General features: G+C 42.1%; 1 protein-coding gene across 1 annotated transcript in view; it reads left to right on the forward strand.

Moving 5' to 3' along the window:
- Positions 1–25,103, forward strand: part of KALRN (kalirin RhoGEF kinase) — a 966,578-nt gene that overhangs the window by 745,896 nt on the left and 195,579 nt on the right. The window contains exon 35 of the mRNA XM_027845153.1: positions 4,037–4,283. Within this exon, the coding sequence (XP_027700954.1) occupies positions 4,037–4,283 (247 nt within the window). The remainder of the gene's footprint in view (positions 1–4,036; positions 4,284–25,103) is intronic.

Here is a 25,103-nt window from a genome sequence, read left to right on the forward strand (position 1 = left end):
TGACTCTACTCCTGCCCCTCCTCTTACTAACCTCAAATGTCCTTTCTGCTCTCAATGAAACAGTACCCCAAAAGCTATACCATACAGAACCTCTTCTGTCATTTTGCTTCTCAACTAAGAAGGCCTTTCAGAGGACCTCTTCCCAAGCACATCCTCTCTAGTTAACATGGTCATCTACATATTCCAACCCAAGTTGGCTGTGGACTCCTCCTAACTTTTCTGTTTCTATTCATGATTCCACCATTCTCTTGGTCACCCAGGCTCCAATTGTTCAAGTATTCTTGACCTCATCTTCTTGCTCTACATCCAGTCATAGAATCATTGGTCATAGGACACTAGACTCAGAGCAGGAAAGGACCCCAGGATCCACCCAGTACAATCCCCTCATTCTACACATGAGGAAACAGACTTGGAGAAGCTAATGTGACTTGCCAAAAGTCAGCAGGCAGTAAAGAGCAGAGCCAAGAGCCAAGTCCTCTGACTCCGAAATCAGTGTCCTTTACATTTTACCATCATTCCTCAATCAGTTTACAAGTCCTGTCCATTTGAACTGTGAAGTAGTTCTCCTCTCCATCCTTCCCATAACATTCTTATGGCCTCCATCTTCATTCTAACACTCATCTTGGTATAACCTAACACATCTCCCTGCTCCAGACTCTCCTTGTAAATTATTTCATTTCACACACCCCCACCCCCCCAAAATCAGATTATATGTATTAGAGGCACAAGAGACCTTCAAGATCATCTAGGACAAGCATTCAATACTCTTTCCACTGACCATTGAAAAAACAAGGGACTTAAAAGTCAGAAGCCCGGAATCTAAGTCCAAGCCTTGTCATTCACTATGTCTATGAAACTGACTCACTTAATCTCACTGGTCTTCCATTTTCTCTGCTGTAAATTGAAGGGATTAGACTAAATGCCCTTGGATGGCTCTTCTAACTCTAACTCTAGCAATCCATCAGTCTATTAGCCTGTGTCTCTGAGCTTCTTAATCTTCCCTGGAGCAAAACTCTAACTGTAGCACTCCTCTCCTCAAAAATAGTCAACAACTCCCCATTTCCTACTAAATAATACAAACTCCTTAGCCTGGCATTCAAAACCCTCTACTATCCATTGCCTTCCTATCATTTCAGCCTTTTCTCAGTTAGTCGATCAATAAACATTTATTAAGTATCTGCTATGTGTTCTAAGCACTGAGTATAAATAACAAACATAAACACAAATCCTGTCCTTAAGGATCTTACAATATTTTTTGTTTCTTATGTAATATTTTATTTTTTTCCCAATTACATGTAAAAACAATTTTGACATTCTTTTTTTTTCAAATTTTGACTTCCAAGTTCTCTCCCTCCCTCCCCTCCTCCCACATTGAGAAAGCAAGCAATTTTACATTGGCTATACATGTGTAGTCATACAAAACACATTTACATGTAAGTCATTCTGTGACAGAAAACACAGACCAAACAAAAAACAAGAAAAATAAAGTGAAGAAAAAGTATTTTTGATCTGTAATCAGCCTCTACCAGTTCTTTCTCTGGAGATGGACAGCACCCTTCATCATAAAATCCTACAGAGTTGTCTTGGATCATTGTTTTGCTGAGAATAGCTCAGTTATTCATAGTAGATCATCATACAATATTATTGTTACTGTGTACAGTGTTCTCCTGGTTCTGCTCATTTCACTTTGCATCAGTTCATGTAAGTCTTTCCATGTTTTTCTGAGAGCAAAGGATCTTACAATCTAATGGGGGAAAATAACACAAAAAGAAAGCTGAAGGGGATGTGGGGGGTGAAGGGGAAGAGAAGGTACCTGGCATGGGGGCATGGTAGAATCTAATCAGAATGCAGCTAGTGGGAAATGAAGAGTTGGCTGATCTGTGAGCCCTCTTTCAATGGACTCTTTGGGAGTTCTTTGTTCTGCCCTCCAATAAGAGGGGCAGAGGGTTCTGAGGGTACTGAAGAGGTCTGAGTACCAAACCTGGTACAATCTTATAGGATAAGCTTAGTGGTGACGAGGTTTTCTGGGAACATGATGATGGTGGAGGCCAAGACCAGGGAGTGCATGCAGCGACTCTTCATTTAAACTACACTCTACACTCAGAACTAGTCTGCCCCCCATTCCCTGAAGACATCTATAACTTTTCCACCACCTCACCTTTATTCACACCATTCCTCATACCTGGAGTGTATCAATCACCTTGGCCTGTTGAAACCTTTCCAGTTCAAATGCCATCTCTTCCATGAAGCCTTTCCTGATACTGCCTTACCACCCCCACAGCCCAGCCAGTGGTGAGCTGTCCATCCTCTGAATTGTCCTAGCACTGAGAGGATCATAGATTTGGAACCAGAAGGGACATCAGGGGCTATCTAATCTAACTCCTTCATTTCCTACATAAGGAATCTAAATTTTAGAGAGATTAAGTGACTTGCTTAAGATCACACCAGTGGTTAAGCCTCAGGGGCAGTACCTGAACCCAGATCCTTTAATTCTTTCCACTCTACCATAAGGCCTTACTTCTTTGCATCTCTTAAGCTCCTTTGTTTTATATTTGTTTGTGTATTGGTCTTATCTTCTTAATGACAGGAACTATGTCATACAGATTTTCATATACAGCTGACTACATAGCACAGTGTTTTGTATAGAGAGATCTTAAATTATGGCGAATTAATGAATGAATATCAGAGCTACAGAGTTCTGAAATGCTGTTTGACAGTAACAGTGGTAGTAAACTCTAGACTATATAAAGCCTTTGGACTGATCTCCTTTTGTTCCCTAACCCCTTCTTTCAATCCTTCCTCAACCTAACCCAATCCTTCAGTCCTTCCTCAACCCCCTCCCAAACCTGTAAGTATTACTACAATACCAAGAGGAAAACCCACTGCTTAGTGATGGTATCTGTGGACAAACTTGGAGATTTTACTTGAGAAGTGATGATGGAGTGGAGGATTTGGGGTGGGGGGGGAAGCAAGGATTTTGGAAGCTGGATATATAGGATAGGATGACAAAGTTTGAGTATCTGTATCTTAAATGCTTTTTAGAAAATTCAGTTTCCCACCATTTGAACTTGGTTTCTCTTCCCCATACTCTCAATTCATGTTTATTTGTTCTACATCAAAATTAGTCTTGGGGGGAAATGTCATCCCTCCCCCTAGCTAGAGCTAGGGCAGAAGAAAGGGAAGGAACAGTCTGTTCCTAAATGAAAAATGAATCTCTTTCTTACTAATCCCTTCCCCAAGTCCCCTGCAACTAAGTCATATGAATCTGTTTCCCACTTATGGAAAAATATTGTTTGTCTCTTGTTGCTGAGTAGGGGCCTTATTCTCTAATGCGTCTCCTTCAGGCACTGTTTTTGACTGATGGGTGCAAAGAGACATGGGTGACCAGCAGAATATTACAACCATCTTTTTCCCCTATTGTCTCCAAAAATTCTGGTCGACTTGTGCCTGTGTGTGCTTGTTTGGGGGTATGAAGGAGTTTCATTAGAAATGGACCTTAGTAAAGCTGAGCTGGTGGGTGTAGAGATGGGCAAAGCCTTTGGAGGAGGTCAAGGACTGTGTCTTGGAAGGCTTTTAAAGGCACAATTAGGTGGAGACTAGGCAAAAGGAACAAGGAAGAACAATTTCAACCAACCAAGGATGAATAGTAGACAAAAATTTAACTCGGGAAGGGTCCAGACTCTTGGTTCAAATACAGCTAGAGGGTTTGAATGCTTGTCTGGATGATGGAGTACCCTGTTTAATTTCTTCTCTTTTCTTATTTTTCTCTCCTGCCCTGTACCCTTTCTCCCATCTCCCCCTCTTTCTTATCCTCTGCTTCACTTCTTCCTTTTCCCTTACACCCTTCTTTCTCACTGAATCCCCTTCACCATCCCCCCTAACCCTACCCCCTGTATCCTTTTCTCCTTCCCACCTCCCCTACCTCGTTACCCTTCCTCCTTCCCCACAATCTCACTTTTCCCTCCATTCTGGCCTCTCCTGTCCCCTCTCTTCCTCTCCTTCTGACCCTCTATCTCCACCCTTACCCCACCCACAGCTCTCTGGAGGATGTGAGCTGACCGTGGTGCTCCAGGACTTCAGTGCTGGCCACAGCAGTGAGTTGACCATTCAGGTGGGGCAGACCGTGGAGCTGTTGGAGAGACCCAGTGAGCGACCTGGCTGGTGTCTAGTCCGAACCACAGAACGAAGCCCCCCGCAGGAGGGTCTGGTCCCCAGCAGTGCCCTCTGCATATCCCATTCCCGAAGCAGTGTGGAGATGGACTGCTTCTTCCCATTGGTGAAAGGTAGGGAGAATTGGGAGTCGAGGGAGAAGTTGGGGAGAGGGAATGGGAAGAGGGGGCTAGAGAAAAATCAAGAGAAACAAGGAAGACTGAGCTCCTTGTGTGGCCTGGCCTTGGATTCAGAGCTTGGTGGGAATGAGCTGCCTCTGAAGCCAGGGAGCTACTACATATTAACTCCACTGAATTCCTCCTTTTCAAGGCTCAGATAATGAAGGGAAAGTAGGTGTCGTAGACACTGTTCTGGGAGTCAGTCTGTCTGTTCTGACCTCAGTTCTGCTCCTGATTTGTGTGTAACTCTCTGGAATTCCATTTTCTCATTTGTAAAATGAGATTAAACTTACTTTTCTCTAAAGTCCTTTTAAGCTCAAACATCCTACAGTTCTGAATGAAGAAAGTGCAGCATCTATCCTTGGCCAAAGCTCATGCACAAGCCCTACTTGCCAATTGCCTCACCCTCATCTCTCAAGGATTTGTCCCATAGTCAAGAACAAATTAGAGAACTCATAGCCAAGTAAGGGTAGAAAAGGGGATGAAAGCAATCCCTTTTCATCCTCCTCCTAGCCTCACCCAAGGAGACTCTGAGACATATTTATGTGTCCCTGGAAGGCTGTTTGTTTAGAATTGTGCTCCTCAGGAATGGGTGTTTTCCATAGCCCAAAGTGCTGATTGATTCCTTTTCTCTGTGCCTCATGCTCTACACGAACCAGTGAAAGCCACAGTCATAGAATTTGGGGCTGAAAGAGCTGGACAGGTTAACCAGTCTAACCATGTCATTTTATGGATCAATAATTCAATTAGCACTTATTAAGTATAAACTATGTGCCAAGCACCTTACTGGGCACTAGGGATACAAGCAAAAAGAATGCAACAATCCCTACTTATAAAGGAATTTACATTCTAATGGAAAAGATAATAAATACATATATGATTTTATGCAGAATGCAATATCAAGAGAATAAATACAAGTAAATACAAAGTACTTAAATCCAAGGTAGTTTGGGAACGAGGCTGAAAGGGGCACTTGAGACATGTCTTGAAGGAAGAGAGAGAGACTCTGGTAGGTGGAGAAGATGAAGGCATGCATTTCAAGCATGGGGATCAACCAATGCAAACACATGGAGATAGGAAATGGAATGTTGTATGTGAGGAACAGAAAGAAGTCTAGTTTGACTAAACTGAATAATTCTAGGAGGGAAATAAATCCATATTTCCAGTGAGGCTGGAAATATAGATAGAAGCAAGGTTGAAAATGACTTTAAATTCTAAATAGAAGAATTTATATTTTATTATAGAAGCAATAGGAAGTCCCCATAGTAGATCAGGTTGGGGACTGGTTTAAGGAAATTTGGGACCAGAGAAGGAAATTTAGCAAGTTAATGAATTAGGGGACCCCTAATTCACTACCCCTGCTGCCTTCTAGATTAGGTCCCATTTATTAATATATCTGCGGCAGCTGTCCCTTAAAAGTCACTTCCAGACTTGCTGCTCCTATTTTTACTCTGAATCTTACCTGCTTCAGTCACCTGGAACCAAGAACTTAGAAATACCCCTTGAGCAGAAGGGGTGACATGGACACAGTTGTGGGCTATGTGGGTCGGGGAAATGGCTTATCATGGGAATGGGAAGTAGGGATAATTTTGAAATATGCAAAAATTTCTCACAAATTGTCTTATCTAAGTACTAAGAATAAAGTGCACATTGTTAAGAAGGGGGTGGTAAATGTCAGGTCAAGTATCAGGAATAATTAAGGCAGGAGGGGATCTTAAGAGGATTCCTGAGTTCAGCCTTGCTTGGGTGTCCCAGGAATGTAAGGGAAGAGTCCTTTAATGATGATGAATATGCAGAACGGAGGAGACTAGAAATAACAAGAGATGAACAAGAATCTATAAATCTAGAAGCTGATCACTCTCTTGCCTTCCCTCCCTTGTAATGAAAATGCAAATATAATAGTATAGTACAACCAGAACCAAAAGAGTCAGGGCTAAAGTTTTCTGTTCTTGGATTCATTATGGATTCTACTGTATGCTCCGTATAAGAAGGCCCAACCTCCTTTTTCCAGGGAATTCTATCCCAAACTAGACAATTCCCACAACCACTGTCTAAACACATATGCAATGGATCCACCTAAATTTCTGGCTAAATTCAGGCTCTGCCTAAATTTCTGGCTATGATTTAGTCTCAACTTCAAGCTAAAGAGTGGTTGTGTTTTTAGCCTTGAAAGTTAGTGTGGTGGATTTAGCACCACTTTACAGGCTAAATCAGTAGAGGCCTAAAGGAGGTAGGCACTGATGCTTGAGAATCTAGAGGTACATATAGGATAGAGCTTAGAACCCACAGCCTCTCTAGAGCTTCACAGTTATTCAAGTTTCTTTCTCACCGGTCCAGCAGTCAATGACCCAGTGCCCCTGGTGTGTAGACATGTTCCAGGGAAAGGAACAGGAGAAGGAGGAAAAGGCACAGCCCCTGCACAATGGACATACGTGCATTGTCTTTCTCACAGGGTTGTTGTGAGGAAAGTGCTTTTGTAAAGTGAAGATCACTATAAAAATGTGACTGATTTGTGTTTGTTATCACTATTATGGGAGATCCTCATGTGATGGAGGAGATGATGGTACTGCCTTTAGAGAGCCCCCAAGTTGACGGATGGAGACAGGAAACCCAATAGCATCAATAGAAATTTCTGGAACATGTTGAAACCTATGCTTGTAGCCCAACAAAGATTTTAGATCTAAGAAGTGAGCTTCACACACACGCACGCATGCATGCACTACTTGTATTTCCAGAGAGTCACCAAGGGCATCCTTGGTGTCATTAGGATCGTAGGCTTTAAAGCTAGAAAGACTTAGAAATCATGTAATCCATCACCCTCATTTTATGAATGAAGAAGCTGAGTTCCAGAAAAATAACTTGCTGGGAGCAGAGGATGGGGGGAACAAGGGAAGAGAGGGTGGGGCTTATTCAGGAAAAGAAGAAAGGAAACAAGCATTCATTAAGCACCTACTATGTGCCAGACACTGTTCTAAGTACTATGTGATAATTACCTCATTTGATCCTCACAATAACCCTGGGAGGTAGATACTATTATCATCCCAATTTTACAGATGAAGAAACTGAAGCAGACAGAGGTTAAGTGACTTGCCCAGGGTCCCACAGCTAGTCAGTATCTGACCAGTGTCAGACACTCGGAGACCAGCATTCTATCCACTGTGCCAGGTAGCTTCCTCTCTCTAAGGGAGTCAATAGCGGAGTAGTCAAGCCCAGATCCCCAGATTACAAGCCTCATGTTTTTTTGTATAACTCTACCAGATGAAGAATCCTTTAAATCAGAAGCATTCACAGACCCACAAAGGATGACTAGATAATTTTCAGAGGATCCACAAACTTAGATGAGAAAAAAATAGATAGTTTTTTTCATAGCTAGATGGTGCAATAGATATAGCATTGAACCTAGGGTCAGGAAGAACGGAGTTCAAATCCACCCACAGACAGTAGCTGCGTGTTCCTGAGCTTAATCACTTATCTTCTCTCACTCTCAGTCAGTCAGTTGTTGTTGTTGTTTGTCCTTTGTTCTTGAAGAGGACCATGACGTCAGGAAGATGATGCCATGACTTGCAAGTGAATTGGATTTAAGTGAGGGAGGACTGTGCAAAGTCACCTGCCTCACTTTCTCCTCTAGAACCATCTGGGTTCTAGATATAGCAAGATATAGATCAGGATGACTGGAGATGGCTCCGAATGTAGTGGGAGACCTTGGTCCTTTAAAGCTAAGGTCTTTAACAGGTCTCAGTTTGACTAAGGCAATGCCCATTATGAAAGCACCTTCAATGAGGAACAAAATGTCAAGAATATCAAGGAAATCAATTTTTTAAACATAAAGGAAGGGTGCCTAGCAGTACCAGATCTTAAACTATATTACAGAGACATAATCTTGAAATCAATTTGGTACTGTGTAAGAAATAAAATTATTGATCAATGGAATGGATTAGATATGCAATATATAGAAGCAAATGAGCACTGTAACCTAGTACTTGATAAACCCAAAGATCCCAACTATTGGGGCAAGAATTCACTATTTGATTAAAAAAAACTGCTGGGAAACCTGGAAAGTAGTCTGGCAGAAATGAGTTGTAGACCAATATCTCACACCATATGCCAAGATAAACTTAAAATGGGTATGTAATTTAGACCTAAAGGGTGATATCATAAGTAAATTAGAGGAGTATGTAAGAAATTATCTGTCAGATGTATGGATAGAGGAAGAGTTCACGAGAAAACAAGAGATAGAGAGGTTCCCAGGAGGTAAAATGGATTATTTTATTACATATAGTTAAAAAGGTTTTGCTCAAACAAAATCAATACAAGCAAAATTAGGAAAAAAATATAAAAATGGGGGGATTTCACAGCAAGTTTCTCTGATAAAGGTCTCAATTATCAAACATGTAGGGAACTGAGCCAAATGTATAAAATAAAAGCCATTCCCCAAATGATAAATAGTAAAAGGATATGAACAAGCAGTTTTCAGAGGAAGAAATCAAAGCTATCAATATTCCTATGAAAAAAATGTTCTAAATGCCTAATAAGAGTGCTCTATATACCAGGCATCGTGTTAAGTGCTAGGAATACAAAAAAGGTAAAAGACAATGCCTGACCTCAAGGAGCTCCCATTCTAATAGGGGAGACAACAAGTAAACAAATATACACAAATGAGTTATACTCAGGATAAATGAGAAATCATCAACAGAGGGAAGGCACTAAAATTAAGAGGGATCAGGAAAGACTATCTGTGGATGGGATTTTGGCTAGGACTTGAAAGCCAGGGAAGCCAGGATGTGGAGATGAAGAGGGAGAGCCTTCCATGCATGGGGGACAGACAGGATGCCTGGAGTCAGGAGATAGAGTGCCTTATTTGAAGAATCAAAAGGAGTCCAGTCTTGTTGAATCAAAGAGCATATGTGGTGAGGTGTAAGAAGGTGGGTGGGATGTGGGCAGGTAATAGGGAGCCACTGGAGTTCATTGAGTAAGGGAGCCCTTTTGGAAAATCACTTTGGTGGCTGAATGGAAGATGGACAAAAGTGGGGCAATTTGTGACAGGCCGACCAACCAGGAGGTTTTTTCAACAGTTTCAGGTGTGAGGAGATAAGTACTTTTGCCAGGTTGGTAGCAGTATCAGAGAGAGAAGGGGGATACGTGAGAAATCTTACAAAAGGCAAAATTATCAGGCCTTGGCAACAGATTCAATATGGAGGGGTGAGAGAGAATGAGGAGTAAAGAATAATACCTAGGTGATAAGTGTGTCAGGTAGGGGGTGGTGGTTAGGACTTGATAGTGTTATAGAAATTTGGAAGTAGGGAAGGTTTGGGGGGAAAGACAGTTAATTCAATTTTGAACATGGTGAGTTTAAGATGTCTACAGGACATACAATTTGAAATGTCTAATAGGCAGTTGGAAATGCAAGACTAGAGGTCAGCAGTGAGTTTAGGGCTAGATAATTAGATTTGAGAGTTATTAGCATAAAGACAATAACTGAATCCATAGGAGCTGGTGAGATGACCAAGTGAAATAGAGCGAGAAGAGAGCCCAGGACAGAGCCTGGAACATCTATGGTTGGTAGCTATGACCTGAATGAAGATCCAGCCTCAGACCAAACACTTGACACTTACTAGATGCGTGACCCTGGGCAAGTCACCTAACCCCAATTGCCTAAAAACAAAACAAAACAAAACAAAGAGTGAAGCTACTACAGGAGAAATAGCAGGAATGGATGGAGCGTCAGGTTTTTTTAGGATGGAAATTTGAGGATGGGCCTTTTTGTAGGCAGTATTGAAGCAGCCAGTAGATAGGGAGCCATGAATCAGTGAGAAAGTCAAGATGATAGAAGGATTGATCCACTGGAGAAGACATAGGTATTTTTGTAGGCAGCCAGTAGATAAGAAAAGATGGAAGAGGAGTGAGTTGACAAAAGGGACAATCCACTGAAGAAGACTGTACGGAATTAAATCATTCTTGCATGGAGCAGGGTTGGCCTTGGCAAGGAAAAAGGGGTGCCTCAGCATGTGAGAAAGGAGTTTCCTTGTCTATAAAATGGGGGTGATAATAATAGCACCTACCTCCCAGGGTTGCTCTGAGGGTCCAACAAGATAACATTTGTAAGGCACTCTGCAAACCTTCAAGCACTACATACGTGATTGCTTTTATTATTACTAACTTCTAATTGAAATTGAGCATTTCCTTCGATTATTTTTTTAAATATTCCAAGAAGGAATCCACAGGATTCATCAGACTGACAAAGGGATCCATGACCCAAAAAAGGTTAAGAACGCCTGATTTAAACCGTGGATGTCCACACCAACCATCCACTGCCATTGCTTTCTTAGTTCTGTATTCCAAGAGCCCAACTTCCCTCTTTTCGCCACTAGATGGCGAGGGTAAGTCGCATTGCTGTAATTCCCTTACAACTAACTTCTGCCTTTAGGAAAGATGAAGGTTGGCCACTCCATTCTCATCCCTTAATCTCTGTCCTGAAAACTAAGAAGGAATTGGAACAAAAAAAGCAAGGGGGCTGGTGGTGAGGATCTATTTACAATAGATAGTACCTAAATGAAAGTGTTTTTTTTGTTTGTTTGTTTTGAGGCTTCAATACTATCACTACTGGGAGGCAAGAATTGAAACAAGGTCATATATCCAGAGCTAGAGTAGACCTCATAAATCATTGAGTACAACCCCCTCATTTTTTAAATTTATTTATTCATTTTACTTTTTGGTGAGACTATTGAGGTTAAGTGACTTGCCCAGGGTCACACAGCTAGTAAGTGTCGTGTGTCTGAGACTGGATTTGAACTCATGTCCTCCTGATTTCAAAGCCAGAGCTCCATCCACTGTGCCACCTAGCTGCCCCTGAACCCCCCCCCCATTTTACAGATACGGAAAGTGAGGCCTACCTGTGATGGGGAATCAACTTGTCCAAGGCCAAACAGGTAGTAAGTGCCTAAGGCAGGATTTGAACCGTACTCTTCTGTGGATAGAGCCTGGGTTCTTTCAATTATACAAAACTAAAATCAGGAAGGGGAGGGGGGCCTCCCTAGGCTCCAGGATATCTAGGCAATAATTCTGCACCTGAATTGCCAGGCAGCAAGGGGATAGACTGAGGAGGAACCAGGCACAGGCCACTTCTGTGAAACTTTGTGGCTGAGTACTTTGGGGTTCCTGATTCTAAGACCCCTCCCCACTCATTGTAGTATTTCCTCACACTGTGCGTGACTGTGTTCATGACAAAGAACAAGTTACTTTCTTCCCTGGACCTCAGCTTTCTTATCCATAAAACAGAGGGGAGGTGGGGGTTATGAGTTCTAAAACTCCTTACAAGTTTGAGATTCCATGATTCTATGATTAATTTTCATGTGTCAGTCAATCAACAGGTATTTATTAAAAACCTCTTATGTGCCCCTCACCAACCTATGGCACACCTGCTGTAGTTTACCCTAATTTTCTCTTAGTCTGTCTTTCAAATAAGAAGAGAGATGTTTTTTGAGAGAATGAGATCATCTTGCTACAGCCTTGCTTCTCTAAGGAAGTATTGAAGAAACCCCTCTCAGTTCAATTGAGGAAGAAGCAGCTTTGCTTAGAAGCTTGGGCTCAATTGCATCAGTAGGTGGAAAACTCAGTCAAAACCTGGAATTGTCAGCTCCAAGCAGATGTTGCCAGGGCTTGATAATGATGAGGACAATGAGGTTGATGACTGGCATTAGCATTATATTTTAAGTCTTTCACAGTGCTTTTCCCACACCATCCATAGATGAACTTTGATATAGTTGGAGCTGTGCTGCAAATAGCCACTTGAAGGAGAGTTGAGAACAAGGGTAAGTATCAGAGACATATGGGACAGCTGTCAGATCGGAAGACACCAGGAACCAGGGAAGGGGCTCAGGAATAGATACAGCTCATCTAAGTGAGAGGACGGTGCTGAGATGGGAAAAAGCAGTGATTAAATTTGTATTCAGGGGGACCAGGAAGAAACTAGGAGAGCAAGATAGAAGCAAGGCCATTGAAGTAGGAACAAGTCAAGTCAACAAGTCTTTATTAAGGGTTAATTATGTGCCAGGCACTATGCTAAGCACTAGTGATACAAAGAAAAGCAAAAAGACAGTCTTTGTTCTCAAGAAGCTCGCAGTCTGATGGGGGAGCCAACTTGCAAATAATTATGTACAAACAAAAAATATATAGGATGAACTAGAGATAATCAATAGAGGAAAGGCACTAGCAATGAGGGGGATCAGGAAAGGTTTATTGTACCTTTAGTTGAGGCTTGAAGGAAGCTAGAAAAGCAAGGAGGTGAAGATGAAGAGAGAGACAGAGAGTTTCAGATATAGGGGACAGTCGGGAAATGGAGTATCTTGTTTGAAAAACAGTTAAGGAAGCCGGTGTTTCTGGCTTCAAGATTGGGGGTGGGGAATGGGTGAGTAAGGCATATTTCTGGCTTCAAGATTGGGGGAGAAGGAGGAAATAAGGCATAAGAAGAGTAGAAAAGTAGGAGGGGGCCAGGTGGTAAAGAGCTTTGAATGCTAAGCAGCGTACTTTATATTTAATCCTGAAGGTGATTGGAAACCCTTGGTGTTTATTGAATTGTTGGGGGAAGGGAAATGATATGGTCAGACTTGTGCTTTAGGAAGATTAATTTGACAGCCAAGTGGAGAATGGGCTGGGGTGGGGAAAGTCTAGAGGCAGGGAGACCAGCTAAAAGCTTCTTTGTAATAGTCCAGGCATGAGGTGATGAGGGGCCCCTTCCCAGGATAAGGTTTTTAAATGCATAAAATATGTAGGATTGCAAAAGAGACAAAAGGTTAGCATATTTGGGTTTTTGTATTAATTTACTTTTATTTATCTTTTAAACATTTCTCAATTACATTTTAATGAGGTTCAGGCTATATTCGGGAATGGCACGGGCCGCATGTAGCCGTGCAGGCCATGATCATGACAGCTCTGTCACAGAGCGTTATTGGAACATAAGTGGAGCGGCCCACCCAGTCTCACAAAGCACAATCTCAGGGACTCCCCCTCCGCCCACCTGTGCCATTCTGTTCTAAGCTACTATTCCCATCTTCTCACTAGCCTAGGCTGGCCAGACAGTACCAAGGATGGTGCTCAAACAGGAGAAACTCTGAAAGAGTAAATCATCACACTGATGCTTGAAATAATTTTAATATAGGAGATTTAACTGAAAATCACCCCTATAGCTTTGCTAGTTGATTCAAAACTGACCCTGGAAGGATAATGAACACTGATCCTGGCATCAGAGGACCCGGATTCAAATCTTTACACAAGCTTTCTACCTGTATGACCTTTGTCAAGTCACTTCTCCAGCCCTCCGTTTCCTCAGGCCTCTTCCAGATCTGTGTCTGTGAACCTGCGACTTCTTTCTTCAAAAGGAGAGAAAATACACAGTTCAATTCAGTGAACCTTGAATAAGCACTTTTCACATGCAAGGCAGTGTTCTAGGGGCTGGGGATATTGGCATAGTGCCCACCCTCAAGAAGCATACAGTCTACTGGGAGGGACGCAATAGCACACGTATACAAATAAGCAAGATACATGAGATATGATAGGAAAGAAGATGAGCTGGACAAAGTGCTGCTTGAGAAATTGACCAACAGATATTATTTGTGCTCTCCTGCAAAAAAAGAATGCTGGATAAAGAATTTACTATTTTTTGAAAGCGTATGCTGACATGCGAATACATAAGCACACAAATACAAGCTCATACATGCATTCATATAACCTTCACTTTCTCCTTGGTGCCTCACACAGAAAGTGCATCCTCCACTTAATGTAGCCAAAATCTCCCAACCAGCCCCACACTTCTTCAGAAGGGGAGAGATTGTTGGACTGTGTGGGTTCCGAGGGCCCTGCCAGTTCTAGAACTGTAAAACAACGAGCCCATGATATATGGATCTGACCTCGGTGGTTCTGCCTTAAATGGCTCACATTTCAACTTGGTTTTTTTATTGCCTTAAGAGAATGGGGTGCTGAGGTGGTATTCCCCAGAAGAGTCCCAAGGGCCTGTGCTGGAATGTCCAAGAAAGGAGTTCTCATTCCAGAATCTTAATACCTCTCTCAATAAATAGAAAACAGCTGGCCCTCTTACCCTTTGTTAATAATCAAATAAAGGGAGAATTCTGGTAACAATAAGGACGGATCACATTTATTTATATAGGCAACTAGTTGGCTCAGTGTGTAGAATGCTGGTCTTGGAGTCAGGAAGACCTGAATGCAAATCCTGACTCAGATTCTCACTAGTTATGTGACCTGGGAGCAAGTCACTGAACCCCTCTCAGCCTGTTTCCTCATCTGGAAAAAGGGGATAATAATAGCATCCTTTTTCATAGGGTTGTCTTGAGGTTCAAATGAGCTAACGTGTAAAGCCCTTTGCTGGTTGGTGGTTGGTTGGTTGGTTTATTGTTGTCCTTTGCTGTCAAAGAGGACCAACATGACATCTCTGTGTTAGAGTCAAGTTACTGTGTGTCCGACTGATCAGACCAATACGAGCTCGGAATGCCCTACCACAGGTTGGGCACATATAATCCATGTGAACATTTGGGGTGGATTCTCTAAATTTGCTCATCTCACATTTCTTCTGAGAAAGCGCTTCGCAAACCTTAAAGCAATATATAAATGCTAGCCCTTGTTGTTGTTATATAGCAGTTTCAAGTTACAAAGGACTTTCAGATTTGTTATTTCATTGTTCATAATGATACAAAACTCTTTGTTCCCATTTTGCAGATGGGAAAACTCAGGTTCAAGAAGATTGTTAAGTGACTTTTTTCAAGGTCACGTGGGATTAAATCGCAGAACCGAGGCTTAAACCTAGGTCTTCTATATATAGGACCCAATGTTCCTTATATTGAATCATGCTACCTCTCATATTATTTTAGGGAGCAAGGAATCATCTATATGATGTATTAAGTACCTGGAAGAGTCAATTCTTTCTGAGGAAAGAATCATAGAATCTTGCCAGTAGAAAGGGGCCTCAGAATTCAGTTAGTCAAGTGTCCCCCTCAATGCAAGAATCACCTCTACAGTAACATTCCTAATAGATGGCCGACCATTCTATACTTCAATGCTTTGGGGAGTTCATTAACGGTTGCCCATTTTTGGACAGTTTTAATTGCTGAAGTCTTTCCAATGACCACCTTATTTCTCTTGTGGGCTTTACCCCCTTCCCCTTTGGGGACTGCCTGTGTTTGTTTCCTCTTGATATACTTGTGGCTTGACTGATAATGTGGTTGGGCAAAGAAAGTGCATTCTGAGTGACAAGAGAAAGGGCTTTTGGCCTTTGCCATCGCTTCTTGGCCAATCCCCAAAGTCAGAGGGCATTGCCCTTCCTCCTGACTTCTCTTATATTCCCACCTCTGTACCAGGTCATTGACTGCAGTACTCCAGACCGGTGGTCACCAATGCAACAAGTGCTGCTACATACAGTGTGGGGCTTTATAAAGATCCATCCTGCATTAAGATGGGCAGTTCCGTATAAAGAGTGCATACGTGGTGTAGCTTTGTCCAGTTTAGGACATGTTTTATTTAGAGATCCCTTAGCTCTCAAAGGACAGCCTTGCTCTTGTCCAGACCCTCCTCCTTCTGGCTGTCTGAGAAGCCTGTATTACATTCTTAGTTCTACCCTGACTCATGCTAAACTATAGGATTATAGTGAAGTCAACCAGCATTTATTAAGTGCCCACTGTGGGCCAGGAGACAGCTACGAGGCACAGTGGATAAAGTGCCCAGCCTGGAGTCAAGAAGACTCATTTTCCTGAGTTCAACCCTGGTCTCAGACACTTCCTAGCTGTGTGACCCTGGGCAAGTCACACTGTCTGCCTCAGTTTCCTCATCTGTAAAATGATGGAGAAGGAAATGGCAGAGATACTGAAGAAAACCCCAAATGGGGTCAAGAAGAGTTGGACCAGACTGAAAAACAACTCAACAACAACAACAAATGTGCCAGGAGCTATGCTAAGTGCCAATGGTGCAAAGAAGGGGTGGTAAGAATAGTCTCTGCTGTCAAGGAGCTCAAAATCTAATGAGAAAGACAACATACAAACAATTATGTACAAATCAGAAATGGATAATACAAATTAAAGATAATCTTAGAGGGAAGGCATTAGCATTAAGAGGGATAGGGACAGGCCTCTTGCAAAAGGTGGGATTTTACCTGGGACCTGAAGGAAGCCAACAGGGAAGCCAGGAGGCAGAGATGAGGAGGGAGAGAATTCCAGGCCTAGGCAACAAAGAGAGATAATTTGGTTCAAATCTCCCATTTTATAGATGAGGAAACTGAGGCCCTGAGAAGTTCACTGCCTTGCCCGAGGTCATATAACTAGCTGTTAGCAGAGCCAGCTTTCAAACATAGATCTTTCTTATTTCAAAGCCAGCACCCTTCCCCCCATGCCCATCCTAGGCATAGGTCTCCTGGCTTTCCAAAGAAGCACCGGCTTTGTTCCAGTTCCTCATTTCTAACTCTCAACTCAACTAGATTGTGGCCCTGTCCTAGCTCACCCTATCCTCCAAGCCAAGGGTTTGCTCTGAACTTGCTCCGGTTTCTACAGGACTCTGTGTGTATATGTATACATGCACACACATATATGTATACATGCACGTATATATAGTCAAACTATAAATGTAACAAAATTTAAGTGTGAAATACTGTTAAATAGCTCTTTTAAATGTTTTATACCCTCTAAATTTCAGTACTCTGCACCAAATATATGTAGTCCTATATTTCTTTCTCTATCTGTTCCCTCCCTTCCTTCCTTTCAGAGGCTTTCTCTTTAATCTTTTGTTCAGCTGAGGTCCTGTAAGTTTATAATAACTCAAGTCTGAAGGTGTGCATCTGAAAATCCAAACAGTTGTTTAACATAGTAAATGCAGAAAGTCATCTCCTGACCTCATCAGCGGTTTAGCCTAGAAGGCACAAGCCAAGGGACATTTTCTTTCACACTGTTTTCTAAGGGCCTCCTTACTCAACAAGAAAGAATAATTCCCTTTTCCTTTTGCTATCCTAGACAAGCCACAGGATCGTAGCTTTGGGGGCAGCTAGGTGGGGCAGTGGATAGAGCTCTGGTCTTAGAGTCAGGAGGACCTGTGTTCAAATCTGGCCTCAGACACTTGACACGATCCTGGGCAAGTCACTTACCCCCGATTGCCTCGCAAAAAAAAGAAAAAAAAAAGAAACAAAGAAAGAAATCATAGCCTTAGAGCTAAAAGCTTCCTTAGAGGTCAGCTAGACGAAGTAATCTTATTAGCAGAAGAACTGACCACAGTACTACAGATAGGGTCTGACCAGCCTAGAATTCAGTGGAACTATCAATTGCATTTCTTCTTCTGGATACTATGATCCTTCTTGATGCAGCCTAAGGTTATACAGTCTGTCCTTCCACATCACAGGGGTTAGGGGCGCAGCCCCCCTTTACCCTCGATCTGGAAAATCTGGTGTAAATTTTTTTTTGGCCTACTCTTCGTATCAGAGAAGAAGTCTGACTTTTTCTTCTATAGTTTATAGTGTTTATAGTACTTTATTGTAAAATTTGGGTTGATATTATACAATACTATACTTACATTTTATGCGTTTCTGAGTTTCTAAATTTTTTCTGTGTTGTCTGCTGGCCTTTGCGTGTTATCTGCAGCTTCTACAAAACTCCCAAAAATGCCCACTTAATTTCTTATTGCTTCTTATTGCTGACCAGCAATATATCAAAACCACAATAAGGAAAGTCGCGATGTGGAAGGGAGAGCTGTATAAGTTTTCGGAGGCTGCTGTCAACACTGTTGACTCAAAATAAACTTTTTGTCTACTACCGCCCTAAGATTTTTTTTTCACATAAACTTCTATCTAATCATGTCTCTTCAGCCTGTACCTGTGCAGAAGTCCTTAACTGGCAGCTGAGGTCCAGACTTCTATTACGCAGAAAATGGGTGATTTCACAGTGGCTTCTAGTGCCCCATGTTGTCCAGAGACAGGGGACATAAGAGGTGATGGACTCAGAGATTTGAGTTTAAAATTCATAGGAAAGTTTGGCTGCTATCTCCAACCATGGTGAAGGTGATGCCCAGCAGAAAATATCTTTCCCAAAAGCTTTCCTTTTGCTAGGGCCTGGCTGGAAACCCTGTCCTCCCCCTGAGTACAATGGTCCAATGGCCCTGGTGACCCACCTGGTTAGTGTTTTTACAGCAGTGGCTTGAGGCCTGGGACACTCTGCCAAGTTGCCTAGCCTCTTGGATATGCACCCTGCCTGTTTAGGACTTCTTGTCTGTCCAGAACTGAAAATAAGTAAGGAAATCAGGCAGAGGCCCCAGCCCGTGGTCTATGGTGCTTTCAGGAGCCTAATCTTACCTCACTGGGGGTGGGCAGTGGTCAAGATTTGTCTCATCCTTCCCTGCCCTCTAACTCTGTCATTTGGACTTGATTATAACTTCAAGCCAAAGTGAAATTGCAGTCTTATACATAGAAAGCTTTCAAACGAGTAGAAAAATTATCCCAGCTCTTCATCTCCTTTTACCCGTGCCCCCAAAGGGCTGCGTACACAGGTTAGCTGGTGACATGAAGCATTCTTTCCTACTGACCTGTCCCGGGCCAGGCCTGGGACAGAGCTATATTGTATTGCTTTCCCTTCCCTGCTCCCCTTCAGTCCCACCCAATAATACTGAAAAATTAAGGCGTCCCCCAACAAGTGGGCCAGGAGATAATTAACATATTGCTTCTCTCCAGGAAGAAGGAGAAGACCTTCGCTTAACTATGAGAGGCACCAATTCTTTAATCACGAACAGAACAGCAGCTTCTTGTGCTATCCCTAGGGAAACAGAAATTGATCTTCTATCTTCAGGCTTCTGCAAAGTTATTTGTGGAAGGCAGTGAACAGCTGTTCCCAGTAGACCCTCAGAGCCATAACTAAGGAGGGATAACTAGGGCTTTGCCACAGAGTACTGAAATTTAGAGGGTATAAAACATTTAAGAGAACTATTTAACAATAATTCACACTTTTAAATTTTGTTACATTTATAGTTTGACCATATATATGTACATATATTTTCACTCTTTCAGCAGCATATAAACTAGTTAGCAAGAATAATTAGTTAACTAAAAAGGTACCAGCCGGTATTCTTAATCCTCCAGCAGTCACACAACAGGTGAGCTCCTCTGTAGCCCAGTTCTTCCTTGCTTCTACCCAGCAGTGGCCACAGGCTATCCCAGGATCTTCTCCACAGGGGTCAGTACCCCCCATCCCTTGAGTAAAGGTCCTGGGGTCTCTTTCTCCTCCCACAAGACAATGTCCCAGGACCTCCCTCACTGGACCATTAGCAAGGTTCCTCCCTTCACATGGTTGAAGATACCTTAACAGTGCTTGTCCCAAGCATCAAAATTACTAGATATGGTTCAGAAGTCCTTTGGGAATGTTTGAAGAAACTACCTTAAACAGCAGTAAGAAATATGGAGGTTAGATGTAAGGAAGAATTTTTTAACTGTAAAAGCTGTGACTTAGGATGGAGAATCCCGTGACCCCTTCCAGCTCCAAATCCTATGACCCTATATCTTTCTCTGGAGTCTGGATTCTCTGGTTTCTGATATATTTTCTCAGAAGTAAAAAGACAGACAAGATGAACTCCAAATCCACAGACCATGGAACTATAATATATTCAAACTGAAAAGGACCTAAGCAATCCCTTAATCCAATCCCCTCATTTGACAAATGAAGAAATTGAAGCACAGAATGGGGAAGCAGGTTGCATAAAGTCATCACTAGAACCCAGGCCTACTGACTTCTGGTTCAGCTTTCTTTCCACTTTGGCCTCTTCTTGCTCTTGGCCTTTTTGCATTGGCCACTGAATTCCTGGGTGTGGATCTGTAGTCAATTCTTGGCTACCCTTATAAGGATATGATAAAATGATTCTCTGAATTTGCAAATCTGCCCTCTAGAGACCAGATGGTTCCTTTTAGGCTCTGTGCTTTTAATTCAAGCTACTACCACCAAGTTGAGCAGTAATAGATGAATAGAGTATCCTTACACATGGATACCTAAAGAAGTAGGAGATCAGAGTAGGCAATTAATAAATGTGTGTTGCTTGATTGATCACAGTATACAATTCAGCCATTTTGCACTGAAGCAAATCCCACTCTCTACTTAACACATCAGAAATGTGACAATAATTGAATCTGATTGACTGCTGGAAGTGGCCAAGGTGAAACGGGGCATCTGCTTCAGAATGCCATCTCTTTTGGCCATTGGGTCTCTCTTTTTCTCCTCCTTGAGTCTTCCTGAATTATTTAGAGTGCCAAAGTGACAGGCTGTCACTTTTCTCTGCCTGTCCCACTTTGGGAAAACTTTGACCTACTTAGAAGTAAACATTTTTGGAAATGGAGAAAACCTGGACTGGTTTGTTTTTAGAAACTCCAGATGCATTCATCTATCACGGTGACAAATAGCTCATCTCCTCCTGTGCTAAGACCAGATCAGTCCCCTGCTCTATAGAGGACTCCTAAAACCATCTCTGCTGCCAACTTGGCCTATCTAACCCTTTAGAATATGGAAATGATACTATGTCGGTTCTATGGAGGCAGCCTCTGAAATGCCATCTTTCAACCTGTATTCATTTCCCAGCTTGAGATTTTGCCTAGACCACATAGTGGTCAGTGGTGCTTTTTTTTCCTGGGGCACAGAGATAGTAGAGAAAAAAATTAGACTGGAGCCTAGCTGTGGAAATATTTTTCAAGGATATGTGAGTAGAAATGTGCTCAATTGCAAAGTAATGACTTGAGAAAATATAATACAAAATATACTTAGAGGGTGGTGGGTTCTGTGATGGTTTAGTTATTTGTTGCAATAGGATTGCATTTATAAGGTAAATGCATTTACAAGCCTAGTCTAGAGACTCATTAATTCTTCTGGGGGAAAGGCAGCCAGGTGGCGAAGTGGGTAGAGTGCCAGGCCTGGAATCAAGAAGATGTATCTTTCTGAGTTCAAATCTGGCCTCAGACACTTACTAGCTGTGTGACCTTGGGCTGAAGTCATTTAAGTGACTTCACTTAACCTTATTTGCCTCAATTTCCTCATCTGTAAAATGAGCTAGAGAAGGAAAATGGCAAACCACTTCAGTATCTTTGCCAAGAAAACCCAGCCTCAATATTTCTTGATGCTCCTTAAGGTAGTTTCTTCCAACATTCCCAAAGGATTTCACTACCATTTGGGCTCTCAAAAAGTCAGACATAACTAAAAAATGACTGAAAAAATTTTCCAGGGCACAATGCTCACAATTCTGGTCACTGACACTAGATGGTGCTAGTTGAAGATGCACATTTCCAATAGACATTCCCTTACACAAGAATAACTTAAGTATGCTATCAGTGTCCATAATGCAACCAGTTAAATGGGGAGGGTCTGAAACAAACTCTTTCATATCTCTACCTATTGAAATTCTCTTCTTTCAAAATGCAGCTGAAATCCTACCTCCCTCATGGTCCAAACTGGACCCTTCCTCACCAGTCCTTTTTCTTTCTGTTTGACCTCTTATATCCATCTATGTCATCCTTATTTGTATCATTGCTATTTGTGTACAGGTCTTATCCAAATCTCGGGGTATTGAGAGAGCTTTGAAAATGTTGCTCTGAGGTAGAAGATGGGGTCTTATCCTGGGGGCTGTGAATTTGACTTTTTTATTGTCATTATTATTTTGCAATGGTTTACAATATAATTGGATTTCTTTGTAATCCCTTTTTATAAAAAATGTATGCATTTAGAAACATTCTAAGAAGGAATCCATAGACTTCGCCAGACTACCAAAGGGATTCATGACACGAAAACAATTAAGAACCTCCAATCCAAGTTTTGATTCATCCTTTAAGCTGCATATTTGTTTGGAGTAGATGGTTTAAAAGGGATGACAGTTGGACCTTCTGAAATGGGTTGTAAAATTCAGTCTTCAGTTCAAAAGATTGTTGTTGGGGTGGTGAGGCAGTAGAAAGGCACAGTACAACTGGGCTCCTCTCCAGCACAAACTCATCCTGTCCAAAACTGAACTCACCATCTTTCTATCAAAACCAACCCCTCTTTTAACTCACAGATTTCTTCCCAGTTACCCAAGTTCCAAGCCTGAAAACCATCTTTCTCTCTCTTACATTCCCCACATCTAGGTCGAATTAATTCTACATCAAACCTCACATCCATCCCCACTTTTCATACTGCTGCTACCACCTTAGTCTTGATCACTTTTCACCTAAACTGTTGTAATAGCCATTGATATAAGGCTCTCCTCTTTTCCAAGCCATCCTTCCCACAGTTGCCAAATTAATGTTCCTAATACACAGGTCCAATCAAATCATTCTCCTGAATTTTTAAAAAAAAAACTTTCAATGGACCTCTAAAGCTTACGGGATAAAATCTAAGCCTGGCAAGACTCACCAAAATCCAACCTCAGTCTACCTTTCCAGTCTTATTTCATCCCACTCCCCTTTATATGCTATGTGTTCTAACCAGACCAGACTACCAGCTGTTAACTCCTCTCACCTTATCCATTCACACAGGTTGTCTTCCATGTTTAAAATATGCTCCATCCTCATCTGTGCCTTAGCTCCTATTCCATTATACCTTATGCTATACTTTCTTGCATACACGTTCTTCCAGTCCTATCAGATTTTTCCATCTTTGTATTTTCAGTGCCTAGCATGGCACCTGGCACAAAGGACATTCTTATCATCTGTTTATGCAACAGCTGTGTGGGCTTTAAGGTGCTGAACAAATTTCAGAGGATAAATATTACCTAGTTAGCATATTAATAGCTACTCAGAGCATGGTGTTTCTTCAGAGGACAGGGTTAGGGAAATCAACGGACATGCTTTTTCAGAGACCTTGGGGCAATGGAATGTGAACAGTGGCTACTGACAAGCTATCCCTAGGATTCTGTCCTGAGATTTTGGTCCACATTTTAATTGTTACAGAACTGTCCAAAGTCTCAGTATCTTGATGGATATAGGGCTACCAGGAGGCAGGGACTGCCAGATAGAATGTCCTTTTGAATCCCCAAGTATGGGAATGTCATAAGTGGGATACTAACCTTTGAATGGTATATATATTTGCAAATGGGCATATATTATATATGTGTGTTTGTATATATGTATATATACACATATGTACGTACATATACATGCATTATATATGTATACAAACATGCATGCATCTTGTGGTCAAATAAGAACCCTTGATTTACCTGAAAGTCATATTTCTCGTGTCCTTGTCTCTGGGTAGTCCATCAGATTTGGGAGTCTCCCAGCAACATGTATTGGAGGTGACTGAAGAAGTTGAATCTATGTGTGTGTATCTGCAATGCAGATGGAAAGGCCCAAGGGTCCTAAGAGTTTTAGCTGAAGGACAGATTGCAAAACCCAGGAGTCTTCAGGAAGCATAGAATGACTGCTCAACAGGGAAAGGATCATGGTGGAAAGTAGCTAGCTACTTTGGGGAAAGGAGGAGTGAGCCTAAGGCAGTGGTGGGGAACCTGCGGCCTTAAGGCCATATGTGGCCTTCTAAGTCCTTGGGTGCAGCCTTTTGACTCAGTCCAAGTTTTACAAAGCAAATCCTTTTATTAAGGGCATTGGTTCTGTGAAGTTTGGATTCAGACTTGAGCACCTAGGGGGCCACATGTGGCCTCAAGGCTGATGGTTCCTCACCCCTGACCTAAGGGTTAGAGATGAGTGGGGAGGGGGAATTCTGGGCTTCCTCCTGCTGGGGTGGAGATATAGAGGTCAGGGTTAAGACAAGAGGGGAAAAGAAGCAGTGCATTGGTTACAAAAAGGGTGGAGGGGTAGGTCAGCAAAGCCAGGAGGGACGGGGGTGTAGATAGTTCCAATTGGTACCAAATCTCACTGGGACCCTCCAGGTACCTCATGGGGTTTGTGATGGGGGAGATAAAGGAGAATACCTACTTAGATTCATCTCTGGAGAGGGCTCTCCAGGTTCCTTTCCAAAGTAGGAGATATTCAATGGGAGGGAAGGAGTTTCCCACTTGAAACCATCTTCAGACAGATTCCGGGGAAGCCTGCCATGAGAAGAGAAGGGGGAACAGGATTCCTGCTTGTGGCCAAAGAGTTCAAACAGAGGGCACAGGTATTTCTGATGGACAATTTAGGGATGCCAAAATAGTAGGGAGAGGGATAGTGTAGCTGGAAATGGGCCCATAATTGGTACTGAGAATGTTGAGTGAGCAGAATAAATGTACAGTTCAGTTGAGTTGAACACAGTAGTAAATCCAGATGAGACTGGATGGTGCAATCTTGATTTTCCTCCTATTATGCCTTATTATGCATGGTGGTATTCACAGATGTATGTGTTGTTACAAGATTTTCACTTATGCTTTCCCAGAACTTGACACATGATATGCATCAAAATAAGAAAAGTCATTCCTAATGAAAGCTCTGGTCACTTCCAGTCTAGTGCTACCTATCTGACTTATACCAGCTGAGCTTACTCCCAACCTTCTATCCCTAGAAAATAGGGCCAGCAGAGTGGCATTAACTCAAGGACAGCTTCTGTCTTATCTTCAGTAGATATTTGGTCTTGGAGAGGTGGGTCATTTTCCTTCCTGTTATGAGGCACTGGCTGGTAGTTGAATGGTAAACAAGGAAAGGACAAAATTTACAAGCTCTCATGAGGCATCAAGTGTTTCGCAGAGATAGACATACAGACAGACAGATAAATGGACAGACAGAAGATAGACAAACAGAAGACAGATAGGTAGATAGATAGATAGATAGATAGATAGATAGATAGATAGATAGATAGATAGATAGAT

The sequence above is a fragment of the Vombatus ursinus genome, unplaced genomic scaffold (assembly GCF_900497805.2).
Source record: "Vombatus ursinus unplaced genomic scaffold, bare-nosed wombat genome assembly UNPS02014959.1, whole genome shotgun sequence".
Lineage (NCBI taxonomy): Eukaryota > Metazoa > Chordata > Mammalia > Diprotodontia > Vombatidae > Vombatus > Vombatus ursinus.